At 35.8% G+C, this 25,888-nt stretch overlaps 1 protein-coding gene across 1 annotated transcript in view; it reads right to left on the minus strand.

The window, feature by feature from the left end:
- The window catches only part of GABRA2 (gamma-aminobutyric acid type A receptor subunit alpha2), a 111,649-nt gene that overhangs the window by 16,924 nt on the left and 68,837 nt on the right, over nt 1–25,888 (minus strand). Inside the window, exons 6-8 of the mRNA XM_037530215.2 lie at nt 25,637–25,719; nt 21,062–21,205; nt 19,594–19,746 (exon numbers count right to left, since the gene is read on the minus strand). Coding sequence (XP_037386112.1) covers nt 19,594–19,746; nt 21,062–21,205; nt 25,637–25,719 — 380 coding nt within the window. The remainder of the gene's footprint in view (nt 1–19,593; nt 19,747–21,061; nt 21,206–25,636; nt 25,720–25,888) is intronic.

Below are 25,888 nucleotides of genomic sequence, written 5' to 3' on the forward strand. Positions count from 1 at the left end.
TTTGTGCTAGGCACTTTGGATCTATGAATGGAATGTGAGTGAAACAAAGTAAGAGTTCTATATTTTTTTAAAAAAGAGCAAAGTACCTTAGTATACCAACTGCACAAGGTCTATGAGAACCTATAATTATGTGATATACCTACACTGGGAGTTAGTTAAGGTTTTCTTCCCTAAGGAAATAAAGAGACAAACTAAAGGAGTCACTGGACAAGAAAAAATAATACTAGGCCAAGAACAAAGTATGTGCAGATGCCCAGGGACATGCAATTTAAGAGGAATAAGAAGATGACTGCTGTGCATTCCCCAGCCCCCATGTTCTGGGATATTGTCTTGGTGCCCAGAGTTCCTGCTGGTCAAGCAGGGTGCCTCTCACCAGGACAAAAGTCTTGGTATGAGTATAGCTGCTGAAAACAGCAGGTAAACATTAGAGCCAGATTAGCATAACCAGCTAGACCACCTTGACAGGAAGTTAATTGTAAACAGGGACTAGAGATAGGATGTTTTGATCAGCAACAACAATGGAGCTCCCCTGACAATAGCCCCTATTCAGTCCCCCTAGCTTGTGCCAGACAATTATGTATCCCCAATACACATCCCCACCACATACAGAGTATTATGCATTCCTAATCCACATCCCAACAGGCACATTCCACCACCTATTTGCCCACCTTCCTTTAATCTGATACCCAATAAATGAGAGACAAGCCAGGAAAATAGGCACTGCATCTAAAGAGATGCAAGCCCCTCTATGTCTCTCTCACTCTACTTGGACTTTAAGTTGTCTTTGTCTAACACCACTCCCTATACTGCTGCTCCTCGAGGTGAAGCCTGTGAGGTGGAAAGGCAGAAAGGATTTTATGGAAGGAAATGAAGCCAGAGAAGCAAGAAAGGAGCCAGACTATTCCAGGTCTGTTAAAGTGTTAAGGTGGTTAGAATTTCTTTTCCAGAGCAATGGGAAACCATTACAGAGTTTATTTTAAAAGGGTAGTGACATGATCAGTATTTCTTGTTTAAAACATTACTTTGGCTGTGGTCGCTCTGTAGGTGATTGTTTTGTTCATCTATGGTCTTTAACATTTTCTCCTTGCCTTTGGTTTACATAAATGTGTGACTATGATGACGAGGTGAATTTGGTTTTTTGGTATTCTTTTTGTATTTATCTGCTTGGTATTCTTTGAGCTTTCTGGAACTGTGGTTTAGTGTCTGTAATTAACATTTGGTAAGTTCTCAGCCATTGTTGCCTCTATTCCTCTTCTGTTCTGTTCTTTTTCTCCTGATATTCCAAATGAGTATGTTATACCTGTTGAAAAATGTAGCATAGTTCATGGATATTTTGTTCTGTTTTGTTTTTATTCACTTTTTTCCTGCCTGAATTTTACTTCAGAAAATTACTAAGGAGATATATACAAACTCACTGATTCATTTCTCAGTCATGTCAAGTTTATTGATAAGTCCATTAAAGGCATTCTCCCTGTCACTCTTTTTTATTTGTCATTCCTTTTGATCACTTGAATTTCCATCTCTCTGCTTACATTAACCATCTCTTCTTGCACGCTGTTTGTTTTTCCCAAGGGAGAAATTAACATATCAATCATAGCTATTTTAAATTCTTTGTCCAATAATCCCAACATCTGTGTCATATCTGGCGCTGTTGTTTGCTTTTATTCTCCTGTGTTTTATTTTTGTTTTATATTTTTCCTTATGGCAGGCTTTCTAATTTTTTGTTGAAAGTTGATTTGTGTAAGAGGAACCGAGAAAAACAGACCTTTAGAGCAGGATGTGTCTTCATCTGGTTAGAAGTACTGTGTTTAATGTTTATTGTCATTATAGGTACCACAGTATTCGAGTTCCTTTCATGTTCTTCTAGTTTCCCTCTTGCTTTTGGACTTCCTAAGTACTCCTGTGAGAGTGTCTGTGTTTTCATCTCTTTCTGCTGTAAGTGATTGCTATTCTACTGGAGCTTTGCTGGTGAGATGTGAAGTATAGCAAAGAGGAGAGGTCTATTTTCTGTTGATTAAATCTCAGTCTTTCAGCAGTCCTGTGTATCAGGCTGTAACCTTCACAAGTGCTTCTCCACCTACACTCTTTATTTCCTTTCCTAGAGGCAATCTGTTTCAATGCAGGGTATCAGCATATGACCCAATCTGTTTCCTTGAAGCTCTGATCTCTGTTGACTATTTCTTTTCTTTCCTCATACTCCTTTAGCTGACACAGTAAGGTTAGAGGGGCAGTAGTAGGAGGAATGCCCTTGGATCAGTTGGGATGAAGCTCTGGTCAAGTCCCTTCTCCTGGACACAGGCTTTTATTATGGAGAAGACACTATATATTTTTCAAGAAGGAGAAGGTGTTATTTACCTCTTCCCCTGCCTTAGAGCTTCAGCTTGAGAATCTGGTGGGATTCTTCATGGTCATGAACATGGGAGCTTCCCTATAACACCGTGGTCTCATTTTTACATTAGCCCATGTTCAATTTCAAGCAAATTCATCAAAATGATCATTTCAGCACTCTGCTGGTGCATGGCTTCAGTAGCATCTGTCTTAAGTAGAAGGAGCTTAACTGAGTCTCTCCAAATTTGCTTGTCTCTTCATAATTTGAATGATAATTTGCCTGTAACCTCAACTTCCTTACAAATGCAATAATAAGTCTTTGATTTTCAATTTGTTCAGATTTTTCTTGTTGTAATGGGAGTGATGACCTACAAGCTCTTCACACGTCATTGAAACCTGAAACTTAGTGCCTTGAATTTAATATGTGACATTTTTCTTGCAACTTTCCATGTTATTAGTCAGGTGCCATTTATTTTTTTCTGGGCTTCTTGTGTTCTGGCCAGTTTGAGTTCAGTAGATAATCACAAAAACTAGGTAATATTAAGCAAGGTACTATATTGACACAATATGTGTAACTTTCTGGAAGTAAAAAATGAGTTGATATCAGCATATGACTAATATTTAACAAAGCAAATTCACAAACCTCTGAATTTGGCCAGCATAATTAAATTTGAAACACAGATGCTCTAACAGTTCACTGTGTTCCTGCTAACAGAATTTTAAATGGGGAAATTTGAAAATATGCCAAAATGAATTAGAATATTAGAGTATTGTTACAATATTACTGCCTTTAAGTATTTTTAAAATAACTTAAAACAAAAAAAAAAATTCAAGAAAACAACCAAGTTGTTAAGTACTATGTAGCTGATTTATTCAGTCAGCTTTCCTAATATTTCCTCCCCCACTAACTGACTTGATTATATTTTGTCAAAAATATGATCTATAAAATTTGGTCAAATTATTTAATGTTTCACCACAAACATAAGCAAAATCATATTTAAGATTGGAAATAAAACAAGATCCATATAGTGATGTTACACTAATTTGACATCTATGTATACTAGCTGTTAAATTAGTAAGATGCTAGAAAATTTCATGAATACATGGCCAAATTTATTTGCAACCAGTGTGTGAATATGAAAGTACATGTACATATATACACATGAATAATCTGGAACTCTGGGAAATCAGCTGGAAAATGTGAGGATGAGTTGATGTTCCAAGTGAAGATTCAGTGTTCCTTTGATGTTATTATACTATACCCAGCTTATTCCCAGAATAAAACAAATTGTAATATATTCATTTGTTTATTTGTCCATCTTCTCATACAGACTATAACCTCTGTGAGGGTAGGATCATATTTTTTTCTTTATCATTGTCCCTGGAAGGCCCAGCATAATAAGGACTACATATTTTTTTAATTGAATGAATGACTTAATATAGTTTATGAAGCAAATGCACTGTGTGGTTATAGACATAGAATTGAGTATATGTGTATGCCTATGTATATACAAAAAGGCACTAATGGTAGCTATTTTTCCAGAATTCAAAGACTGAGGAAATGGAGCTTTGGAAGATTTGGGATCAGAGAGATATATGAGCATTCCAACAATTTATGTATTCAATAAAGCTATTCAAATATATATTGTAATACAGTACATATTAGCATGTATAAAATATATATAGCAGTAAGGGAGGCAGAGAGGTATGCTTGATTTCTTGATTCGATGTATACAATAGGATCAAGACTTCTACTACACTGTAAGTTATTGGGAACAACTTATCATCTTTGAAATAAGGTCTGATTGTCTGGACACAGACTGAGTAAATTGGTTGAAAATTTGAGAGAGGGGAAAAAGGAGTGTTTTATATTGATGTTCTAAAATCTCAAGCTACCTAGTAAATAGAGCTCAACCTAAATGCATTGATTGACCTCTTGCAGGCCATTCCACTGTGTTTGCTATACAATTGCACCTTCATGACATTCCCAAGGCACATTTCCAAATACTTTGGCTCCAAATGAATAGAGATTTAGAGGTCAATTAACAGTAGAGATACTGCAATTCCATGACATCCTATCTCTTGACCACTCTTCTTTCATTCTCTTCATAGGTTATTTTTCACAACTTGTCACTTAATTGCTTGTATTTCACAGATAACATACTGTTCTTCTACTCTTTGCAATTTACTTTCTTTATTGACAATGTTATTGACTCTTTTTTCCTAACCTGCTCCCATATGATGAAAATTTTTATTGATTTATAAGCACCAGGGCCAATACCTGACCATTTTCTGTATACCTCCACATAGACCAACAAAAATGTATTGAGGCTCCTATATGACCTTCATTTTTTTTTTTCATTAAAAATATATCTAATCTACTATGGGAGTTACTTTGTTATACATGAGTGCAGAAAAACATGAATTAAATACTCAGGGAGAATATACTGATAGTATAAGTGATGGGAAAAGATTGAGACACTTTGAGATGACCTACAGGGCACTTATCCAAGATTCTGGAGTAAGAGAAGGCTTTCTAGAGGAAGTAATATATAAAAGAAAATCTGAGAATATGTGCAATGAAAACAATACACATTCCTTGGTTTGATGTAGGTTGACAAAGCAAAAACATGGATGCACAACAGGTTGGTCAGGAGAGAACTTATAGAGGCCCTAAATTACTGTAAGCGTTTCCATTAGTGGCCACAATGTGAAACCATGGAAAGGTCACATGCAAGTCTATATAACTAGATCTGAGTTTTAGAAAGATCACTTTTCCACACTGTGAAGAATGAGATAGAGAAAGGGACAAACTAGGGACAGAGAGATCAGAGCACCCTTTATATAGCAATCTGAGAAAGATGGGAAAAATAGAAATATCAAGTTTTAAACACTCACAACTGAATCTATAGTTTCCATAGTTCTCTCTTACAGCTGCTCAATTAGAAATCTAGGGATATTCTGCAATGTCTATATTTCTGTGGCTTTCAGATTCACTATGTCCCACATTATTTTCCCTCCCTAATATCTCAAATTTGTAATTCCCTTTCCACTAATATTCATTGTCCAATTTCAGTCCTTTATCATTTTTTACTCAGATGATGTCAATTATCTATTAGGCAATCACCCTACCCTATATCATTCATATAATTGCAATCAAATTATACTTAGTCCCCATACCAGTCTTTTCTAAATTCAAGTGTGTCCATTTTTCTCCCTTGCAGAGAAAAAACTCTTCAAGCAGTTTCTGTGGCTTTAGGATGGTATGTAAGATTGAATAGGAACCAAACTCTATCTTACCATCCTTACAAAGAAAGAGACCCTTTGTCTGAGATACAGCGGTAACAATTTGTTGTTCATATGCTCCATTTTGCTTTTTTGGTAACTGTATGCCCTCCACTTGGAATTGGCCTTTTCCATTATGCTAATTTGCAAGGTTTAGCTTACTACTTCCCTTTGGACCTCCCTGTCTTTCTCAGATATAAGTGCTTCCTTCTTTTTGCCCTTAGTTCATTGTGGAATATGTCTCTCCTAGCACCTATGATCTTTTACTTCATTTATTTACTTTTCATTTATTTATGTCTGTTTCATTTCTCACTGCTCTGAGCAACTTGTGGGCATGTGGCTCATTGTGTCTTTTTTTTTTTAAGATTTATTTATTTATTTATACAAGCAGTGGGTACAGTCAGAAGTGCAGGAGGGTGAGTGAATTCACCAGAGCCAGAGCAGGGAACAGAACAGAAAGTACACTGCTGAGGGGGGCAGCAGGAGTGGCAGGAGAGGTCTGTGCTATGTGGGACGCTCACCGGTGGCCGGGGATTGAACTGGTGTTGCAAAGGCTACGGGCAGCTTCGCAGCCCAGCACTCAACCGCTGCACCACTGGGGAGGCCCTCATTGTGTCTTTTTAAAAGGCTGCTACCTAACTAAGATTCTGGCATCAGTAAATATTCATTATCAGCTGGTTCAATGAATGAATTGCTTTTTAAAAATCATGAACAGTAATACAGGTGAACTTTATTTAAAAATTCTATAAGAAGAAATACAAACATTAAGACTAGTAATCTTTAAAATTAGGCAGAGCAGTAATCACTACATTGAAATATAAATGGGAATAAAAATGGCATAAATTGATGTTTTGCATCTAAATTTCCTATCTTATATCACTCTAAATAAGATAATAAAAGGAGCTGATGAGGAGTATCTACTGTATGGCAAGTCCTATTTCATGTAAGCACATTTCATGTATTAATTTGTTTAATCCTCACTACATCCCTATGACTATCATCCTCATTTCCAGATGAGGAAACTGAACTTAATCCAGGTTGAGTACATTACCAAAGATCATGTTGCTGGGGCACAGAAGAGGTAGACTACAAACCCAGACAGTCTGCTTCCAAAGTCCTCATTCTTCACTAAATTGCACTGCCTAGTCTACAAATGCAATTCTCTTCTAATGTCAATAAATCCATATCATGTATTTTTCAATATCATGCAAGCCAATCCTTGCATTTCACTGCTGTAGTCACCAAAATCTTTATACATTTTAAAGCTCCATCTAGAGTGTTTAGATTGCTTGAAAAGTGGTTACACATAGAGACAAATGGACACTTAGGCAAAGACTGAGGTTCTGTTTTTCCACAACAGCTTTTAACTTTTCCAAACTTCAGTTTATCTCCTCTTCTGAAAAATGGAAAGAATTGTTTTGAAGGAGTTGTTTTGGGGACAAAGTGCATGCATCAATGTCTGATACATAAAATTGCCCAACAACTGTTAAATTCCCCCTGTTTCTAACATGTAAGTTATAATATACATTTTATAGACTTATACATTAAATGATGTATGCAAAAACCCCATTTAGAACCTAGCAAATAAAGAAGCAATAGCTTCCTTGTTATTTATGAGTTCATTAGGCGCCCAAACTGTGGATAAAGTTAAGATATATGGCCTCCCCTGGTGGAGCAGGTGGTTGAGCGTAGCGCTGTGAAGCTGTCCACAGACTCTGCAGTGCCAGTTCAATCCCGGCCAGCTGGTGAGGGTCCCACATGGCTCCGCAGACCTCTCCTGTTGCACCCGCTGCTCCTCTCAGCAGTGTACTTCATCAGTCTGCCTGTTCTGTTCCCTGCTCTGTCTCTGGTGAATCCTCTCACCCTCCAGCACATCTGGGCCTGTACCCCAATTCTTGTAAAAATAAATAAATCTTAAAAAAAAAAATCATAAACCAAGGACGCAAGAGTCCCATCTAGTGGTGGTTAAGGAAAAATGAAAGGACATAGGGATTGCATTGCTTAAATTGCTTGCCTAGAAAGCCTTGGCCAATCTTATTTTAATCATTCATTTCCCAGTTAGAGAAAGAATTTAATGTGGCTGATTCTCCTCCATTCTTCCACTTTTGGAGAAAGTACAAAATCTTTTCAGAGTGCATCCATATACACCTGGTCTTGTTAAACCCATATTCTTCATGATTGAACTACTATTCCATCCTTAGATTTCTAAGAGGATATGATTCAGCTTCTTACTTAGGCATAATTTGATAGTCTGATGCTACAAATGGATTTATCAGTGTCATGACTTAAGACCAATCTCTTGTGAGACCTACTCACCAATCATAATCTTCTATTACATTTAAAAGATGACTTCCAAGAAATCTTGCATGGCTCGTATTGGCTCTCAAATAAAATCAGGAATGAGGTCTAAGTTCTGGATTAAAGTAGAACTAGATCTAAAAACAGATGAATCTTCCTATGTGGGTTATTACTCTAAAGACCATTTTCACCTCTGCTCCATTATCCAAAAAAAGTCCAATCAGGTGTAACTGCTAAATATCACAGTGAAGTGTTATAGACTGCACATCTATGTTGGCCCAAATTTACATTTTGGGAGCTAATCCCGGATGTGATGATATTTATTTATTTTTTTTAACCTTTTTTTTTTTAATTTATTTATTTATTTATACAAGCACTGGGTACAGTCAGAAGCGCGGGAAGGTGAGAGAATTCACCAGAGCCAGAGCGGGGAGCAGAGCAGGCAGAAGGACCGAAGTACACTGCTGAGGGGAGCAGCGGACGGCAGGAGAGGTCTGCATGCCATGCGGGACCCTCCTCTGGTGGCCGAGGAGCAGCTGGGGATCGAACTGGCGCTGCAGAGGCAGCGGGCAGCTTCGCAACCCAGCGCTCAACCGCTGCGCCACCGGGGAGGCCCGAATGTGATGATATTTAGAGGTGGGGACTTTGGGAAGCAACTGGGTCATGAGGGTGGAGTTCTCATGAATGGGATTAGTGCCCTGATAAGAAGAGATCAGACAGCTACCTCACCTTTATGCTATACGAAGATACAATGATACAAAGTCCACAGTCTACAACCCAAAAGTCGGTGCTAACCAGAACCTCACCATGCTGGTATTTTGATCTTGGACTTCCAGCTTCCAAAACCATGAAAAATAAATTTCTGTAATCTCTAAATCATAAGGCTTGGGGGACTTTGGTAAAGCAGCTTGAATTAGAACAGTAGATTCTGATTTCATGAATTCAAAAGAAAATAATATTTTCAGTGTGACTGCAACAAGACAATAAAAGAACAGGAAAGTATCCTGTATAAACTCCCCATTGTTATCAAATCCTTTTACTATTTCAATCTTGTAATTGCACTGCCATAAAATGCAAGGTGATTGTTCAGATGTTAATAGTTTTGGTGATTTCTTAGAGCTTCCTGTTGTGACTTAACTGGGTAGATATTATGTTATTTGTGATGAATAATACATTATTAAAGAAATTTTATCACAAAAAGTCACTCAAGTAGAAATCATTTCCTTGACATAGTAGGAAATATTTGAAAATAAGTAATAGCTTTTTTGAGGATTAAGAACAGAATAAGTATGCACTGAAAATTTGCATAGTGAAACTAAATATTTAATGATCAAAGTCTTTATTAAAAAGTAAAATAATTAGAGTAGACCAAATTTTTTTCTTTGTTATTTCAAAGCCTAACTGAAGAAAAACAAAAGCAATATTTATTAAAAGAGAGAGAGAGAAATCTTTTACACACCTGAAATTTCCTCCACATGCTCTGTAAGATTATTAAGCTTACAGAGATGAGTTCCAAGATAAAATATGTTACAGAGAAATGGCTTTACAGAATGCAGTCAAAAGCAGTAACCAAAATCTCCACATCAGACTAAACAGACACTTCTCATAAATGCTGTAAGTATCTAGACTTTTAAAGAACTGGAATAACTAAGTAAATTTTGCTTTAAAATTCAGAATTGGGCAGGCCTGAACCTTGAAAAGTCATTTAATGTATTTGTTGTTACATCATAATATAATAACATCAACTTCAAGGAATTGGAAATACATCAATGTCAGTTGTTGATAGTAACAGCTAACTAGAGTTCACCTCTGAATATTCACTTCAAATTCTGGTCTATGTTTAGTAAGCCTGACTCTGCAACTTATCTATGCAGGGAGCAACAGCACAGGGTATTTCTGATTTCAGGGTTTAAACGGAAAAAGTAGTTTGATGGCATAATGGTGCAGTGCAGTCTGGTCAAGTTCTTTCTTGTTACCGAAATGCTATTTAATAATAGAGTGGCCACTTAACAGCTCCAGATTTCAGTGCTTTTGTCTGAAAGGGAGACATTTTTACTTTCCTAATGGGGAAAAAATTTTGTTTTCAGAATTCAATAATGAGTAAATATGAAGTGCTTAACAAAACATGTGACACATAAAAGGTGCTCAATAAATGCTATTTAAATTTTTTCTCATCACTATTAAAACAAAAATTTCAGTGTAGAAAACTAGAGTGGATAAGGTGCTTATATGACTTTAATGTTCATGTAACTATGGAAGTGATATTTGAATGCTCTGTAAAAACCTAAAATTGAAAAAACTGACAAACCAATAACATTTACTTTTAATTATATCTTATGCCCTTACTAATAATTCATTCTCATCAATCACACTTAAGCAACCACCTATATTCCTAAAATAACTTCTAAGCCTGCCTGAAGACTAGAACTAGCTAAGCTTTCTAATTTTCTTTGCCATGGCTTATTAATGTATTTTGCTTCAGTCACTTTCCTAATTGGCAGTGGCTGACTGGGATGAGTCTGTCAGCGGGGTGGAGGGCGGCTGGTGGGCTGGCAGCTTGCTGATTAGCATGTGCTGCCTTGTGCCAAAGTCAATTCTGGGATGCCAGGTGTGCTGCCTGTTAGCACTCCGCAGCCCATGCCTTGTGGAAGGCAGGGATTTGGAATGAATTTTGCAGAAACTGTTTCTGCCCTGCCCAGGCTTGCTGTTCATTCGTTTCATATTCTGCTACCACCCAGGCATTCTACTCCTGGTGCCACTTTCTCGCTACATTCTAATTAAAACCATCTATGTCTCTTCCAAGACTGCCCCAATTCATTAGCCTGGACAGGCTGAACATGTACCCAGGTGACTTTTCATTTTCTCTTTTCTTAAAGTTTTAAAAAATGTATTCAGCTTTACTGGGATATAAGTAACAATTAAAAACTGCAGTATATTTAAAATTGTATAATGTGCTGAATTGATACACAATGTGAAAGGATACCCTACGCAGCACTAATTACCACATCCATCATTTCAAGGGTTTTTTAATTTTCTTGTTTTGGTGGGAACACTTAATTCTACTCCTCTAGCAAATGTTAGGTATACAAGACAGTAATATCAACTATCATTATCATGTTATACATTATACATTCAGACCTTATTCTGAAAGTTATACCCTTTTTCAGTCTCTCCTCCATTTTCCCCATCTGCCAGTCCCTGGCAGCCACCATTCTATTTTCTGTGTCTGAGTTCACAACTTTTACTTTGCTTTCCTTTTTCCCCAGTTCTTATGGAATTCTTACCTCTGAATGCCCTGATTCATAGGCTGCAAATTTCCATGTCCACAGGGAAGAGGCAGAGAAAACAAATAGGTAAGTTGGGAAGCAGTAGGCAGGGGCTGTGATAAACTAGAGACTAAATACTTCCAAAGCCACTGCTGTTGTTAGTTGCAGAAAAAGGTTGCCATCAAAGAATGATTCTGGCTTTGCAAAGTTTTCTAATTTTTTCAATCCTATTTTTAAACAATGGAAACTATTAGCATCTACATTTTTATCTTTATCTGTACACATATAATACATGATTATATATTTTATATATTAAGATATATAACTTTTACTATATACAAATCACCTAATTATCATCTAAATAAAGAAGCATGTTTTCCCACTCACCAATTCCAATATAAACAAGGTATTCCTAATGTTAAATAATTTATTGTACAAGCTGATAAGAGGAAAGGAAAGCCCCAGCTTAGAAATAATGTTGAGGCCTATGAGGAATTAGAAAATGACGTTGGAAACAACATAAAATGATGGTAAGAATGGGGAAAGGGAACAGGAAGACTAGAGCCAATATTGATGAAGAAATGAAGAATGAAGATATACTGATAGGGCCTCCCTGGTGGTGCAGGGGTTAAAGGCAGCACTAACAAGCTATCTATCACCAGCCATTGCAGCATGAATTAGAATCCTGGCCAGGGAGCTGACCCACATGGCACAACAGACCTTGCCTGTCTCGCTAGGCTTGCTGCTTCCCTCAGCAGTATATTTCAGTAGATCTGCCTGTTCTGCTCCCCACTCTGTCTCTGGTGAATCTTCTCAACTTTCCCCCCCTCCCCCGCACCTCTGGCCCACACCCCATTTCTTGCATGCATAAATAAAAAAAAAATCTTTTTAAAATAACAGGCACACAAGTGGTTTTTTTAACAAGATGCACTGATAGCCAAAAATGATAATCCAATAATTAGACATTTGACTTTTGGCTTTATAATGTACTGTATATTGAATCTGTCATAATGAATGCTAACTTTACTCAGAGAGGTCTGACCTTTGCCCCAAACTTCTAGGCATTGGAAGGTCATACCTGAGAAGAGTGACTTTACTTGCCTGGGTCCCTTGGCCCAGCCAGACAGTAATGAAATTTAAGATAGGTGGTTTGAATTCTGTCCTATCAGCTCAATTTGCTTCAGAGCTTCTTGAGAGCTGGAAACTGAGACTAAGAGACCAGTCCACTCTGCCAATGTGCTAGAGCCCTAATAAAAACTCAGAACACCAAGGTGCAGGAGAATTTTCCCTGCTGTCAATTCTCTGGGGGTGTCATCACATATCAACACCAGGAAAGTAACCAGGCCTGTGTCTGCATTTGGAGCTTTTCCTTAATTCTAGTCTCTGTGCTTCTTCTCTTGGCTGATTTTAATCTGTATCCTTTCCCTGTAATAAGCCACAACTGTGAGAGTAAAGCATTTTTTCATTGTTCTAGGCATATCTTTATTAAAATCTGAATAAAGCACTTCAGCAAGCTATTTTTCTCTTGTAATATAGTTACCCTTCCCTAACTATACCCTTACCCTTACTCTAAAAAAAAAAGCAAAGGGTAATACATGTCATTGATTATAAAAATCTATATTCTCTAATAATAAAAAATTCATTTCCAGTGTGTTTTAGTTATTTCTGAAGAACTCCGTTACTTGTCAGTCAATTGCCTAAGATGTCAGTGGAAATATGCATAATCATAGCTAACTATAAAGTATTTAAAGTATAATAAATTCATTCTTCAAGTTTCCACCTTTAAAAGAAAAGAGAATGGGACAGAGAATAATAAATAAAATATAATACTGAATCAGTTAATAAGAAAACAAGAACAACTCCAATGAGAAAATAGGTCAGACCAGAATTTCTCATGCTCATCACCAGCAGCTCTTCTGAGCTATCAAGCCTGAGGATGATTTGGGGAACCCTCTGCACTTACAGCAGGGTCATAGTAGTGGCAAGCCTTAGCAATGTGTTCTCTATAAACTTCACAGGTGTAGAAATATCACAATATGTAATTTTTCTTTGTTTATTTCTTGCCCAACATCCAGTCAACCCTCTTTTGAGAACGGCACTCTGATTGCCTATGGCTAACCACCTTGCCTCTGTTTTTGTCTATATGGTTATGGTTCTGCTAACCTACTCCTATAGAAGCCACAAATATACGTGTCTACCCATCTGTTTCTCTATATACCTATCAATCAATATAGTCATTTTCATTTATTTATTGCTTTACAATGTCAGAGTTTTACACACAAGAAAGAGAGACAGAGGCATCTTTCATTATTGTAAAATCTGTCTCTCTTCCTTTTTATTTTTTCCATTGAAACGATATGTTCATCCATATGGGAAAGTGTCAGATTGCTATCTTACAAAAAAATTCACTCAGAAATATTTATCTCTCTATATGCATGTAAATACTAATATATTCAGATCTGTATCTCACAATAAAGTCTTACATAGTCATTATTTAGACTTTTATGATAGCTCCTGTTACCTGCTATTATGGAAAGAATTTTTTTCCCAACTATTGCTATTATGCTGGAAACCTGCAGATCTTTTGTGCTATCTGGTTCTAACCATTTCAACAAAACTTGTCTCTCTGAATTTATAGTTAAATGCGTTTTGTATATTATAATCAATAAGCAATACTAATTTTTATATTTGTGGGATGGAAATCAATAAATATTTGTTAGGGCCCACCATGTCCTAGACATTTCTCTAGGTCCATAGGTTAAAAAAAAAAAAATAGTGCAAATAACGGCTCTTGAAGGTAAAAGTCTAGTGGAAAATACAAAATATATTTTTCTATAAAATGCTGGGATACTATACTTGCAATGGAGAAAAAAATACAGTAAGACTAGGGGGAGCAACAGAGGATTTGGAAGCATTTCACAATTTTAAGTTAATCAAGTAAGCCTCTTTGAAAAGAAAATAATTGAGAAAAATCCCTAAGGAGGTAAAAGAAAGAGCTATTTAAATATCTAGGAAGTCCAAGCAGAACAAAATAGACAAAGCTGGTAGGTGACTGCCTGTTAATGTTCATGGAATAAGGAGGAGGTCATGTTAGGGCAAGAGTGGGAGATGGAAATGGTAGCAGAAGTTGAGCATAAAAGGGAAGGGAGCTCATACTACATGGAAACTTACTAACTTCTGAAGACTTGGCTTTTACTCTAAGTATTACTGGTGAGCCAGTGAATGGTCTGGAGCATGTGTGTGACATGATCTCATTTACATTTTGAAAAGACCAGTCTGACTACTATGTTGAAAACTTATTTCCACAAGGGTGGACGCAAGAGACAGCAAAGAATCTATTGCAGTATCATGGACTTAAAGCTTACATCCTCCAAAATTCACTTATCAGAGCCCAAAATCCTAGTGTGGCTATATTTGGAGATCAGGCTGTTAATAAATTAATTTAAATTAATTGAGGTCATAACATTGAGACCAGATTCAACAGGTTTAATTTCTTTACAGTAAGACACACCAAAGTGTTCTTTCTGTGTATGTGTGAGTGTGTGTGTGTGCATGCACAGCAGGCTAAGATAGACAGTAGTCAAGGAGAGAGATATTGGTGGCTCAGTCTAGGATATAATCAAGGTTATAGGTAGAGTACATTTTGAGAGGAGGAAGAGGAAATGTTCAGTTTTGTTCATATTGAGAGGCAGATCAAAAGAATGTTGCTACTAAAAACTAAATGAAGAAATTCATTTCAAGAAATACCTTCTCAGCTGAGCTAGGTGCCCAGACCAAGTCTTCCCTTAATGAAATGATATAAAACACCCCCCATCCCCCCACCCCTAGCCCTGTCTCCCACGGCGGGTGCCACCAAGGAAACCCTCAATAACCATGTGTTTTCGAACTGGGGTACAGGCGAGAGGTGTGGGGGGTGATAGGGCCCACCAGAAACAGAGTGGGAAACAAAACAACAGATGTACTGAAATACATTGCCGAGGGAATCAGCATGTAAGACAAGGAGAGGTCTGCTGCACCATGTGGGTAGCATCTGGCCTGTACCCTGACCCTGGTTCTTGTATAAATAAAAATAAATAAATAAATAAGCCTTTAAAAATAATATAAGAATAAAAAAAAAAAAGAAATAACTTCTCATTGAATAAGAAGGATGTACTCTGTCAAAGGCTGCTCAGTCAGGTCAAGTCATTTTATGTGAGAATTTGTGAGTGGATTTAGCAACTGGAGGACCTTCACAGGAGGTTCTGGTAGCGTATTAGAGACAAAAGCCTAATTAGAGTCAGCTGGAAAGACCATAGGTAGGGGGAAACTGGGGACAAGTATAGTAAACTAAAGTAAATCTGCTCGCAAGGAAAGCAAAAAAATGAGGTGGCAGGCTAAGGGGTTGGAGTCAAGAGAATTTCATTTGAGGATTGGGAAAGTAACACTATATTTCTTTTTCTGTTTTAGAATGATTGACATTAATGGCATTAAAGAGACAAGTGAGAATTGTTGAAATCATGCCCTCAAGAAGTTGAAAAGGATCAAGTTAATAAGGCATGGGTCGAAAGGCTGTTATTATATAGACACATAGTTAAGCAGAGTTTGTGGGTAAAGGAGCTTTAGTAGATGAGGCTGTGTGATTCTAGGAACATTCTTTCCAATTGCTTCACTTTTCTCAATGACATACAGATCAAGGTCATCATCACAGATCTAAATGACATGTATTTGAGATACAAAGAGTAGACAGTAAAGATGAGAAGAGTTGCTTCCTTCTAAAAACAGTCCCCAATTCTTCTTCAATTAGGAACTAATCCAATTTCAGAATTGATTTGACAATTTCCACTTGCTCAAGGAGTGAGCCTGTTATATACATATATATATATACATATATATATATATATGTCTTGTTAATCGGTGTGGACCTGTTCATGATAATTATACAGTAGAGATGAGAATGTGACCCATGTCTAAACAATAAGACCCAATTCTGGGACTTGAAATGGGATGCAAATCTAAGATTTTTCTAAATGTTTCATGTATATATGAACATATTTGTGTGTTTGTGTGTGCATGAGCATGAGTATATGTTAACTCCATACACTACCTCATGAGGTTGATGTTATTATTCCAATTTTACAAAAGGGTGAAACTAAGGTACAGAGGTTAAAACTTACCAAAAGTCCTCTAGTTTGATAATAATAGAGCCAAGCTTTAAGCCAACACACTCTCCCTTCAGACTGTGTGCTCTGAATCATTTTATGACCCTCATAGCAAATATTTTCTTACTGTAGCAGAAATTACAATCTATGAATCCAATATTTAGCCAATCCATAATATTAGAGCTCTAAATTAGTCAGAGAGGATGTCTATATCTCAGACTCTCCAATTATGAGACTAAGTTTGATTAATGATATACAAATAGATCATTGGAAAGACTTCTAGGAAAGCATATTAATGACATACAGAGAGACCTTTTGTTTTTTTCACTTCTTCCTTCCTGTTTCTTGGATTATGAATATTATGCCTGGAGTACCAACAGCCGTTTTGGTCTATGAAGCAAAATTCCATGCAAAGAACATCAAAAAGAAAAATAGAAAGTGACAGATACTCGTATTTTCAAACCACTATAGTAAGGGTTCTCTGATGTAAATAGTCAAATTGAATCATGAAAATTTGTTGAAGAAAACTGTGCAAACACAAACATATCCATTCTAGATTTCTAATTACTCCAAAATTTATATAAGACAAGCAACTAAGGCTTTTGCATATGCTAAGAACTCTACATGCAATATAAAACATTTGAGCGCCCTATACGAACCTACATCCAAACAGATGTTTTATTTGAAAACTCTCTGCTCCATATTGAATATAAGATTAAGAGAAAAATGTCAGGACATATTTTGTACATATAAACTTAAAAACCTACTCATATAGCCTTATGTTCATACATAAACAGTCACATATGTATATATAAACATCCATAAATGCAAAGAGTCATTCAGCTTCACATATAGAGATAATAATTGGCACATTCTTTATAATTAATTCCTACTGAAATGAAGTTCTGGAGAACATTAAGCAACCAGAAGCCACAAATCTCACAAAACAAAATAGAAACACCAAATGAGGTTTTTATGAGTTCATTGCCTACTCGCAGGAGACTTAGAAGTACAAAAACCTGAGGTGTAAGATTGAAAGTTTGCCAATTGCTTTCTTTACACTATTAGCAAAAGAGCATCTACCTCATCGTGGAGGGAGGTCATAACTACTGAAATAAGCCAGGACATGTTTGACTTGGTTTTTGTTCAAGGGTATATCCCCAAAATCCATATCAATGCCGACTGGTAGCATTTGCGGTGTTGAATGAATTGGACATGGACACTCACAGAAAATCAAAGGGGACTTTAATCATCATAGGGTGCACGGGCAGTCGCTCTGAAGAAATAGCTTTGAAAAATATCAAACTCAATCTACAACCACAAAATGAATTTCACATACAAAAAATGATTAGATAAACCCCAATACAATGGAGCAAAGTCTGATATCTTTTTTTGCTGTTTCTTTATTCTGTTCCCAGTTATAAAACCAGACATCAAAGGTTGAGAAAGTGGCATCTGTTTCCCAGGGCACAATAATTTCTTAAATGTAAGAATTCTTTTACTGGGGTGGATTACCCAGCACAGAAAGCCTTAGAGGCTTTCTCTCACTAGCTTGGAAACCTGACTGTGAATTCTGAGAGAAATCTGGTGGGGTTGAAACACTGCTTAGGGAACTGCTGAGCATCAGTCAGATGATGATGTTCAAAATGAGGCAGAAAACAATGAAAGATGGAATAAGGGTGTAGCATAAGGATACTGGGGAGTTTTCAAATACCATTTCAGTCAGGACATAGGAACTTCATTTAGTGGACACACACGCATACACACACACACACAAATACGGAACACATGAACAGAATTATATAGCAAGCTTTACACAGAATAACTTGTAGAGATAATATTAAGAATGCTTTCACCACTGAGAAGTATCAATTTATATAAAATATGACTTTTGGATCCTTAAATCTGCATTGTAAATAACTCACAAAAAATTTAACAATTCATAATAGCCTAGATTTTAAATCATATATACATATATATATAGAGAGATAAACACACAACACATATTATGTTTGTCAGCAATTTTAAAATATTTAATACATTTGTTATAGTTAAGCCTAGCAGTAGGTATAACTATGTGTAACACTAACATATGCCGCTTATTCAAAATTAAATTTTTTTCATTTATTTCTCTTCTATCGCATGGCAATCTTGTATTGGTTTCTTTTAATATAAAAATTTGCATGATTAATGATATGAAATCTCTGTTCTCTTCAATGCAGTATTATATTTTCCTCATAATCTTTATTAAACAAAGACCTCATTTTATATGTACCTCATTTTTTTTACACATATACACATATTTTAGGACTGAAAAATATTCACATATGGGAGTATATGTATGTGTATATATAACTATGTGTGTATGTATGTATGTATGTATTTAACATATTTTCTCCAGCCATTGTTCTATTGATAAGTATTTAAGTTGTTTCCATATCTTGGTTATTGTAATTACTATTGTAGTAAACATGGAGGTATACAATTTTTTCAAGTTAGTGATTGATTTTTATAACTCGCCATTTCTTAGATTTGCTAAAGGTTTATCAATATTGTTGTTGATCTTTTCAAACAACCAACTTTAATCTTGTTAATTCTCTATTTTTCTCTATTTTACTTATATTTAGTATTTAGTTTTCCCTACCCTCTATTAGGGTTCAAACAAAGAAAATCAACTTTGTTATTAAATATATTAATGGGAGTGAATGAGGGATCATATACATTCTCAATCCATTCCTCCTTCCCTTTCTCTTCCTCTCTGTCTCTCTCTCACACACAAAATAGTAATCTATTTTTCTTCTCACACAAAATAGTAACCTATTTTTCTTCATCTAGAAACAAAAATAAAAATAGACATAGAAAGCTTAGAAGTATTGCACTGTATACCTTAATATAAAACCTCTAAGTATATTCTCCTTTTTAACATGAATGTTGAAAAGCAAAATGACTTAGCAGAAAGAAGTCTGAATGTATCTCTAGGAAATCTCAATACTGTTTATGACACATATTGAGTGTAGTATTGACAGTGCATTTTACCTCCCTGAGCCTCAGTTTCCTCATCTACAAGGAGAAACCAACACTCCTTGTCCCATTCACTACATTAGTGTAACAGCATCGAGAGAGAGAGAGAGAGAGAGAGAGAGAGAGAGAGAGAGAGAGAGAGAGAGAGAGAGAGCGCGCGCGTGGGGAGAGAGAGAGAGAGCATGCATTTTGCATTTTTGAAAGTATGGCATGGAACAAAAAGTGCTGCACATCACAGTGTATAATTACTCACTCACCAAACACCGTTCTTGCAGGCACAGATTCTCTGTTAAGCCAGAATGACACTTGGGAGAGAATGACAGTCATGATGCAAGGCAGATATGTCTGAATCACAAAATACCCAATTTTTCTTTTCAAGTGGAAATGAGCTGTCATTACAGTATATTCACCTGGAAGAAAAATTTAAGAAGCTTAAGGAACTGTAATAGTCAATAGTTTGAACATTTTGGAAATGTAAGGGATTAAGGAAAGAGCAATATTCAAAAAAGAGTTATCAAATATATGACATGAAAATTACATAAGTTTAAATGATTCCCTAGCATGGCAAGGTTATTTAAATGATAATTTCAATATTATCTAGAAACTTGCTCTCCATGTACTATGGTATAGTGATATTTGTTTTTCTTTCTGCAGGCTGTGCTTATTTTACAAGGATTGCATATTTCATAAATTCTCACAACCCATACATTATCTTACAAGTTCAAGACTCATTTCCCCTCTGCAACAACCACAAGACTCTGCTTTGATTATTCTACTTCAGTCCTCTCTGACACTTTAAAGCGCTGATCCAATCTTCAAGACTGATATTTTGGTCCATATTTTCCACTTTTAACCCCAGAATTATTACCCATTACGTTTCTCTCGCTGTGGTATGTCTTCACTCTGGAACGTTCTATCTGACCCTTAAAGCTACCCTCCTCTCTACTCTCTGGGTTTTAATGATTGCCTGATGGAAAATTTATACCAAGTAGCTGCCTTTTCTCAGAGCAGTGCAGTCCATAGAAAAGGCATCAGTTTTCCCAAGAAGTTAGTAGTAATTACCCACAAATCAAGAGTAGAATAATTCTCAATTATCCAGAATAATAAGAGAAGAATCAGAAAGCTGAGGAAATTGTAAAATTGTTTGAAGGTAAAATTCATTTTTCTCAGAAGATACCTTTTTTTTTGCATATAAGAAGTAGGGTGTAGGAAAGAGATGCGGGGGGTTGGGTGGGTGAGAGGATTCACCAGAGACCAAGTGGGGAGCAGAACAGACAGATTTACTGAAATACACTGTGGAGGGGAGCAGCTGGTGAGGTAGGGGAGGTCTGCTGGGCCATATGTGGGCTATCTCGCTGTCCAGGGATAGAACTCAGGCTGTAGAGGTGATAGCACTGTGAATTAGCCCAGTAGATACTTTTTGAATGCATAGAATTCTTTAGACTAGTGTTTCTTATACTCCAATGCACACTTGGTGTATCTTCTTGGAATCTTATTAAAATGAAATTCCTGACTTAATAAGGTGTGAGGCCTTAGATTCTGAATTTCTAAAAATGTCCCAAGCACAGTCTATGCTACTCATTCTTAGACCTCAAAAGTAAAATGTTTTTGATAAGCAGACACATTTCAAATGATTTTAATGCATTAATTTACTTTAAAACTAACTTTTCTTTAGATTTATTTTACTAACCTGTACTAACTTTTCTTTAGATTTATTTTACTAACCTGTACTGGATTTAATTGTTTCCTTCCCAATTGATTGGCCCAGGAGATCATATTGATTTAACCTGGAGCCATCAGGAGCAACTTGCACTGAATCAGATGCATTGTAAGTCCAAATATAAGTGACCTCTGAAGTTGTATATGCATCTGTAGGAAATCAGGAAAAAATAATTTTAATCACTTTAGTAGAACCATCAGCAAAGTGCAACATTAAAGATAGGTATTTTATAGAATCATTATTTACTATAAAATTGACATATACATTCACACTTTTTAAGGATTAAAAGTATCCTTGAAATTTATGACCTCAATAGGAAGGATGTGAAGAAAACATGTAGAGACATTTATGAATATGAGAGTATTTTCACAGCAGCCAAGTTGAGAGGTGAAGGGCGAGTTTTTCTCTAGAGCCTTCGAAAACTGCTAAGCCTTGAGATGATGAACACATCCCTCATAGACCTAAGCTGTTTAATGAAGACATTGTGGTAAAAGGTTATGAATGTCCACAGTCCATTTAAAATTTTTATTTAGAAATAGCAATCAGTCATGAAATAACAGTCCTAATCCAAAGTTGTATTGCTTTCTGGACATAAAAGTAACTTAATTAAGAATTAAATGACTTCGCTTTCATGATACAATGCATTTCATTAGAAGAATAAAAACTAATTAGTGCAGAACATGTTAAATAAGAATGTCATATTTTTCATATACGTGCAAATGCTTTTTAAAATATGTTCATTTTAAAATGAATTGATACACACAGATGTCATTGAACTATACTTTCATAGCATCCTAGTTACGTATTAGTAGGAAGAAACAAAACACATGCATCCAAGTTATAACTTCCAGATTTATTTGGCCAATGAGTTAGAACTCAACACAAGTGAGATGACTCTACACTTGGAGTTTAGGCAGTATATCTTGTATTATCTGTCCTCTGGCCCTGGCCTTTTCCTTGTACCTCTATGTCCTGATGGGGGACCCCTGACCTCTCCTTGCAAGCAGAGTATCTCCACAGTTGAATGAACAGACAATTCTTACTATACTTCTGATCTCAATAAGAACTTAAATACACTTTAATCAAGGGAAAATTTAGAAATATTAGGTACTCCTGCTCCTTGAGCAAAACTTAGCATCCTGATCATATTCTCAACTGAGGGATATAAAGGGCCAGCGAGTTCTGGCAATCACCTTGCCTCTAGCCATCCAGGACATCAGAGAGCTCATTTTCCTGCCCTCTACAAGTTTTCTAGTTTAATACTATGGTACTGAGTGGGTCTGGTATGTACCTTGATCCAATTCAGTGACCACAAATCAATTCCCACTTAAGCATCAGTAATAATAAAGGGAATACTTAAGAGTTTGTGTCTTAATCATTGTATGGTCTTTTAATGGTATACTGGTTTTCTGAATGTCACTACTAAATGTTCTCATCAGTGACATATTTTCACTATACATGTGTTTGCCTATATTCACAAATATATAGTAGTATGTGAATTTTTGAAATTGTGTCCAAAATTATATGTATATGTACATTTCTATATATATAATGGCAACAACATATTTATAAAGTTTGCATATTAATAAGTAAAGTTATACTAGGTCTAATTTTTTATTAATATCAGTTAATCATTGATGATATTGCTGAGATTAAATAATTTACATTAATGATGTGGATAACTAGCAACCTATTTTCAGATCATCAAATGGCTTGTTTAGTTTCCCCCATGAATATATATCATGGCCTTCTCTCCAATAAAAATTCAAATGGCCCAAAACTAAATAAATCAAAAGACAAACTATATGAGCCACTTTACCTCAAAAAGCCTCATGATACTCAAATGTTATAAATCTTATTAAATTATACATTTTTAACAATTACAACAAATCACTTTTTAACTGCGATGTTGCTTTTCAGTATACATGAGAGAGTGTGACATGATGACATCTTTAAGAAACTAGTGAGACACTGATAAACAGAGACTCTGCTTCATGTCTAAACTTTCAGCACCTGGTACAGTGCCTGAAACACACATATTCTCAGTTCATTCTTGACAGAATAATAAATAAACTTACATATTTGATGATGTTATTATTATGGAAAGAAGAAATCTGGATAGGATTTCTTAACGAATATGTCAAAGAAAGTAACTGATCCTTCCCATGTTTTTATAAAAAACAATTACTGCATTTCATTAGGTAGAGAGAAAAAAATCATACATACATATATATATATATCTGTATCTATCTATAGCTAATCTATATATTTGAGTCTGAGGAGAGAAAACACAGCATGAAGCTATGCAAGGCAGTTTAGAAGCACCCCCTTGTACACTAACACAGATATAAACCAGGAGCCATTGCAATGTTTCCCTGTAGAATTTATAAAAAGAGAGAACTGGGGTTTGTTCTATGAATTTGATTCTAAACTCCAGCTCTAAATTAGGTTTCATTAAATGAATTTATTTAATTCTGTTAAATAACCAATTTTTGACTCCTAATCTGTATGAAACATCAATACATACTGATTGATTCATAATAACTGGCAATCCGCCCATGCCCAAATCATTTTTATCAAATTTTATTTAAAAAGACAATTTATCATTTGGGGGGGCTAAAGCAGAGAATAAGCCTAACTCCCATAAGGAAACTTTTCAGTGAAGGAGTAAGAAAATATATAAAGATGTCAGACATCAGAAATAAAACAAAACTGGATTTAAAACTTATAGAAAAGATGCTTCCAATTGGAGACAATGATAAAGTTCCATAAATTCCATAAATTTGGGGGGCAGAAATATGAGAGCCTCTAAGCCTGAAAGAAGTAAATGACTAAAGGAAAAAAGTCATGGCTGCTTCTACCAAGATTGTGTAGCATTCTAAGGTTTGGGTTGAATTGTTAGTCTATTCTTCTTTGCTACTCTCCACACAGTTGCAGCTAACACCTGCTATTGGCAAAGATAAATACAGGAATATACAAATTGTGCATTCAATGTGTCAGAAAATGAACATAAAGAAATCTAAATTAAAAGATGATTGATTGTTCAAACAGAGAATGCCCAAGAATGAACGATGTGTTGCCCATGTCATGTCAGAAACAGAAAATTATATTCACTAGCACAAAATATTCTACTGCTCTGCAAATAAACTATGGGGAGTTTTTAAATTTCATTTAAAATTTTTTCAGGTGTATTTATTTCTTATTCAGAATTGAAACACCACATTATATTTAGCATCTTAATGGCACTAACTGATCCAATGAAAAAATGCTTTTCCTTTTTACGCTATTACTGCATCTTGAACGAATCCTTTCTTTGGTATCAAGGCTTTTCAATTTTCTCTTTAATGCCACTTATGCAATGCAAATGAGTTTTTCTCTGCTGCATCTGCTGTAGTTTTTTCAGCATCATGTTTATGTTGTATAACATGATTGACTATCTTAAATAATTTTGGAAGAAATGCCAGGATTGAAGAGATGGTTTCCATGACAATAAAAGAAAGCTTTGTAGTTAAACAAAGAAGAGATTCTCAAAGAAAATCGAGAGCTGACACCTTTTATAAGAATGAACAGAACAAACAACAAGATTGAACTCCTCATTCCATCAAACTATGGTCATCAAAATAATTAGGGGGTTTTGCATTCATATTAGTCATCATTCTTCCCTTTTCTTTCACTTGATACAGTCTGTGGGAAGAAGGCACACTGTTCAGTCAAACATTTTTAATCAGGTGAGAGAACTGCCTTTCCATTAAAGAGAATGAAAAGCCAAAAGCTGTTCAGAAAGGACAAAAACAGGGTTGCCAAAAAGAGCAAGGTTTCTGGAAAGGTCAGGCGATTGCACATGCTCGCACAAGACACGCCGCTGAGTGTGTCCATGAACATATCCTGAACCTCCCTGAACGCTCATGGGCCAAGGGCGATGACCTGACCTTCCCTCTTTTCAATTATTTTGGGCAAGTGAATGCTTCTGCTTGACACACAAGATATAACCTTAAGGAATAACTAAATGCACCCAGTCTTTTCTGATATAGTTTACGTTCAAAAATGGTGCCTGGGTGTAGCAACCAAGCTAAATCATTGCCTTCAAATTTATTTTAGGAAATTTTAAAAGTCCATACAATCCAGCTTTCTTGCCCACTAGTAATGGGATGGTTGCTACTTTAACAAACAATAGAATTTATCCCTTACAATTCATTTGAAAAGCATGAAATACTTATTTTCATTTTTAATGCACTAACACTTGGAAAAAAGGTAACTGACATAGTCCTGATCTTTAAGGAGATCCTGATTTAAATTTACACACATGCAAAGATGCATGATGCTATTTATTAGCAGCAAAATTCAGTGTAAAAATTCAGAAAAAATTATTAGCAGTGACAATTTTAACACCTTAGATTAAAACATAATGATTATGAGAATAAAATAGGACTAGCCAATTATTTTCTTGAGAGAAATCAGTATGTCTTTTACTCCCGGTATCTTATTGGGCATTCTATAATACAAGAGGGAACTATAAAATCAAGGAGTGCTCTGGCTATTCCTGATATGACTGACTCAAAATGTATCATCCCCATACTTACAGCTGCCAAATTTCAGAGGACATGAATGAGCATCCATTGGAAAATCCTCCAAGTGCATTGGACATTCAGCTTGAACTGTAAGCCTAAAAGTCAAAATTCCACTCTTTGTTTAAATAAATTGGCAGGTCAAGATAAATCACTCCTTACAGTTGTCAACAAAATTAATGATGAGATAGGACCTACTTTACAGCATCTCATTAAGCTAATTCACAATTAAACATGCTTTTGTTCCTTCACATTTAATTTAGACGA

The sequence above is a fragment of the Talpa occidentalis genome, unplaced genomic scaffold (genome assembly GCF_014898055.3).
Source record: "Talpa occidentalis isolate TD23 unplaced genomic scaffold, MPIMG_talOcc4v2.1 talOcc4.6, whole genome shotgun sequence".
NCBI lineage: Eukaryota > Metazoa > Chordata > Mammalia > Eulipotyphla > Talpidae > Talpa > Talpa occidentalis.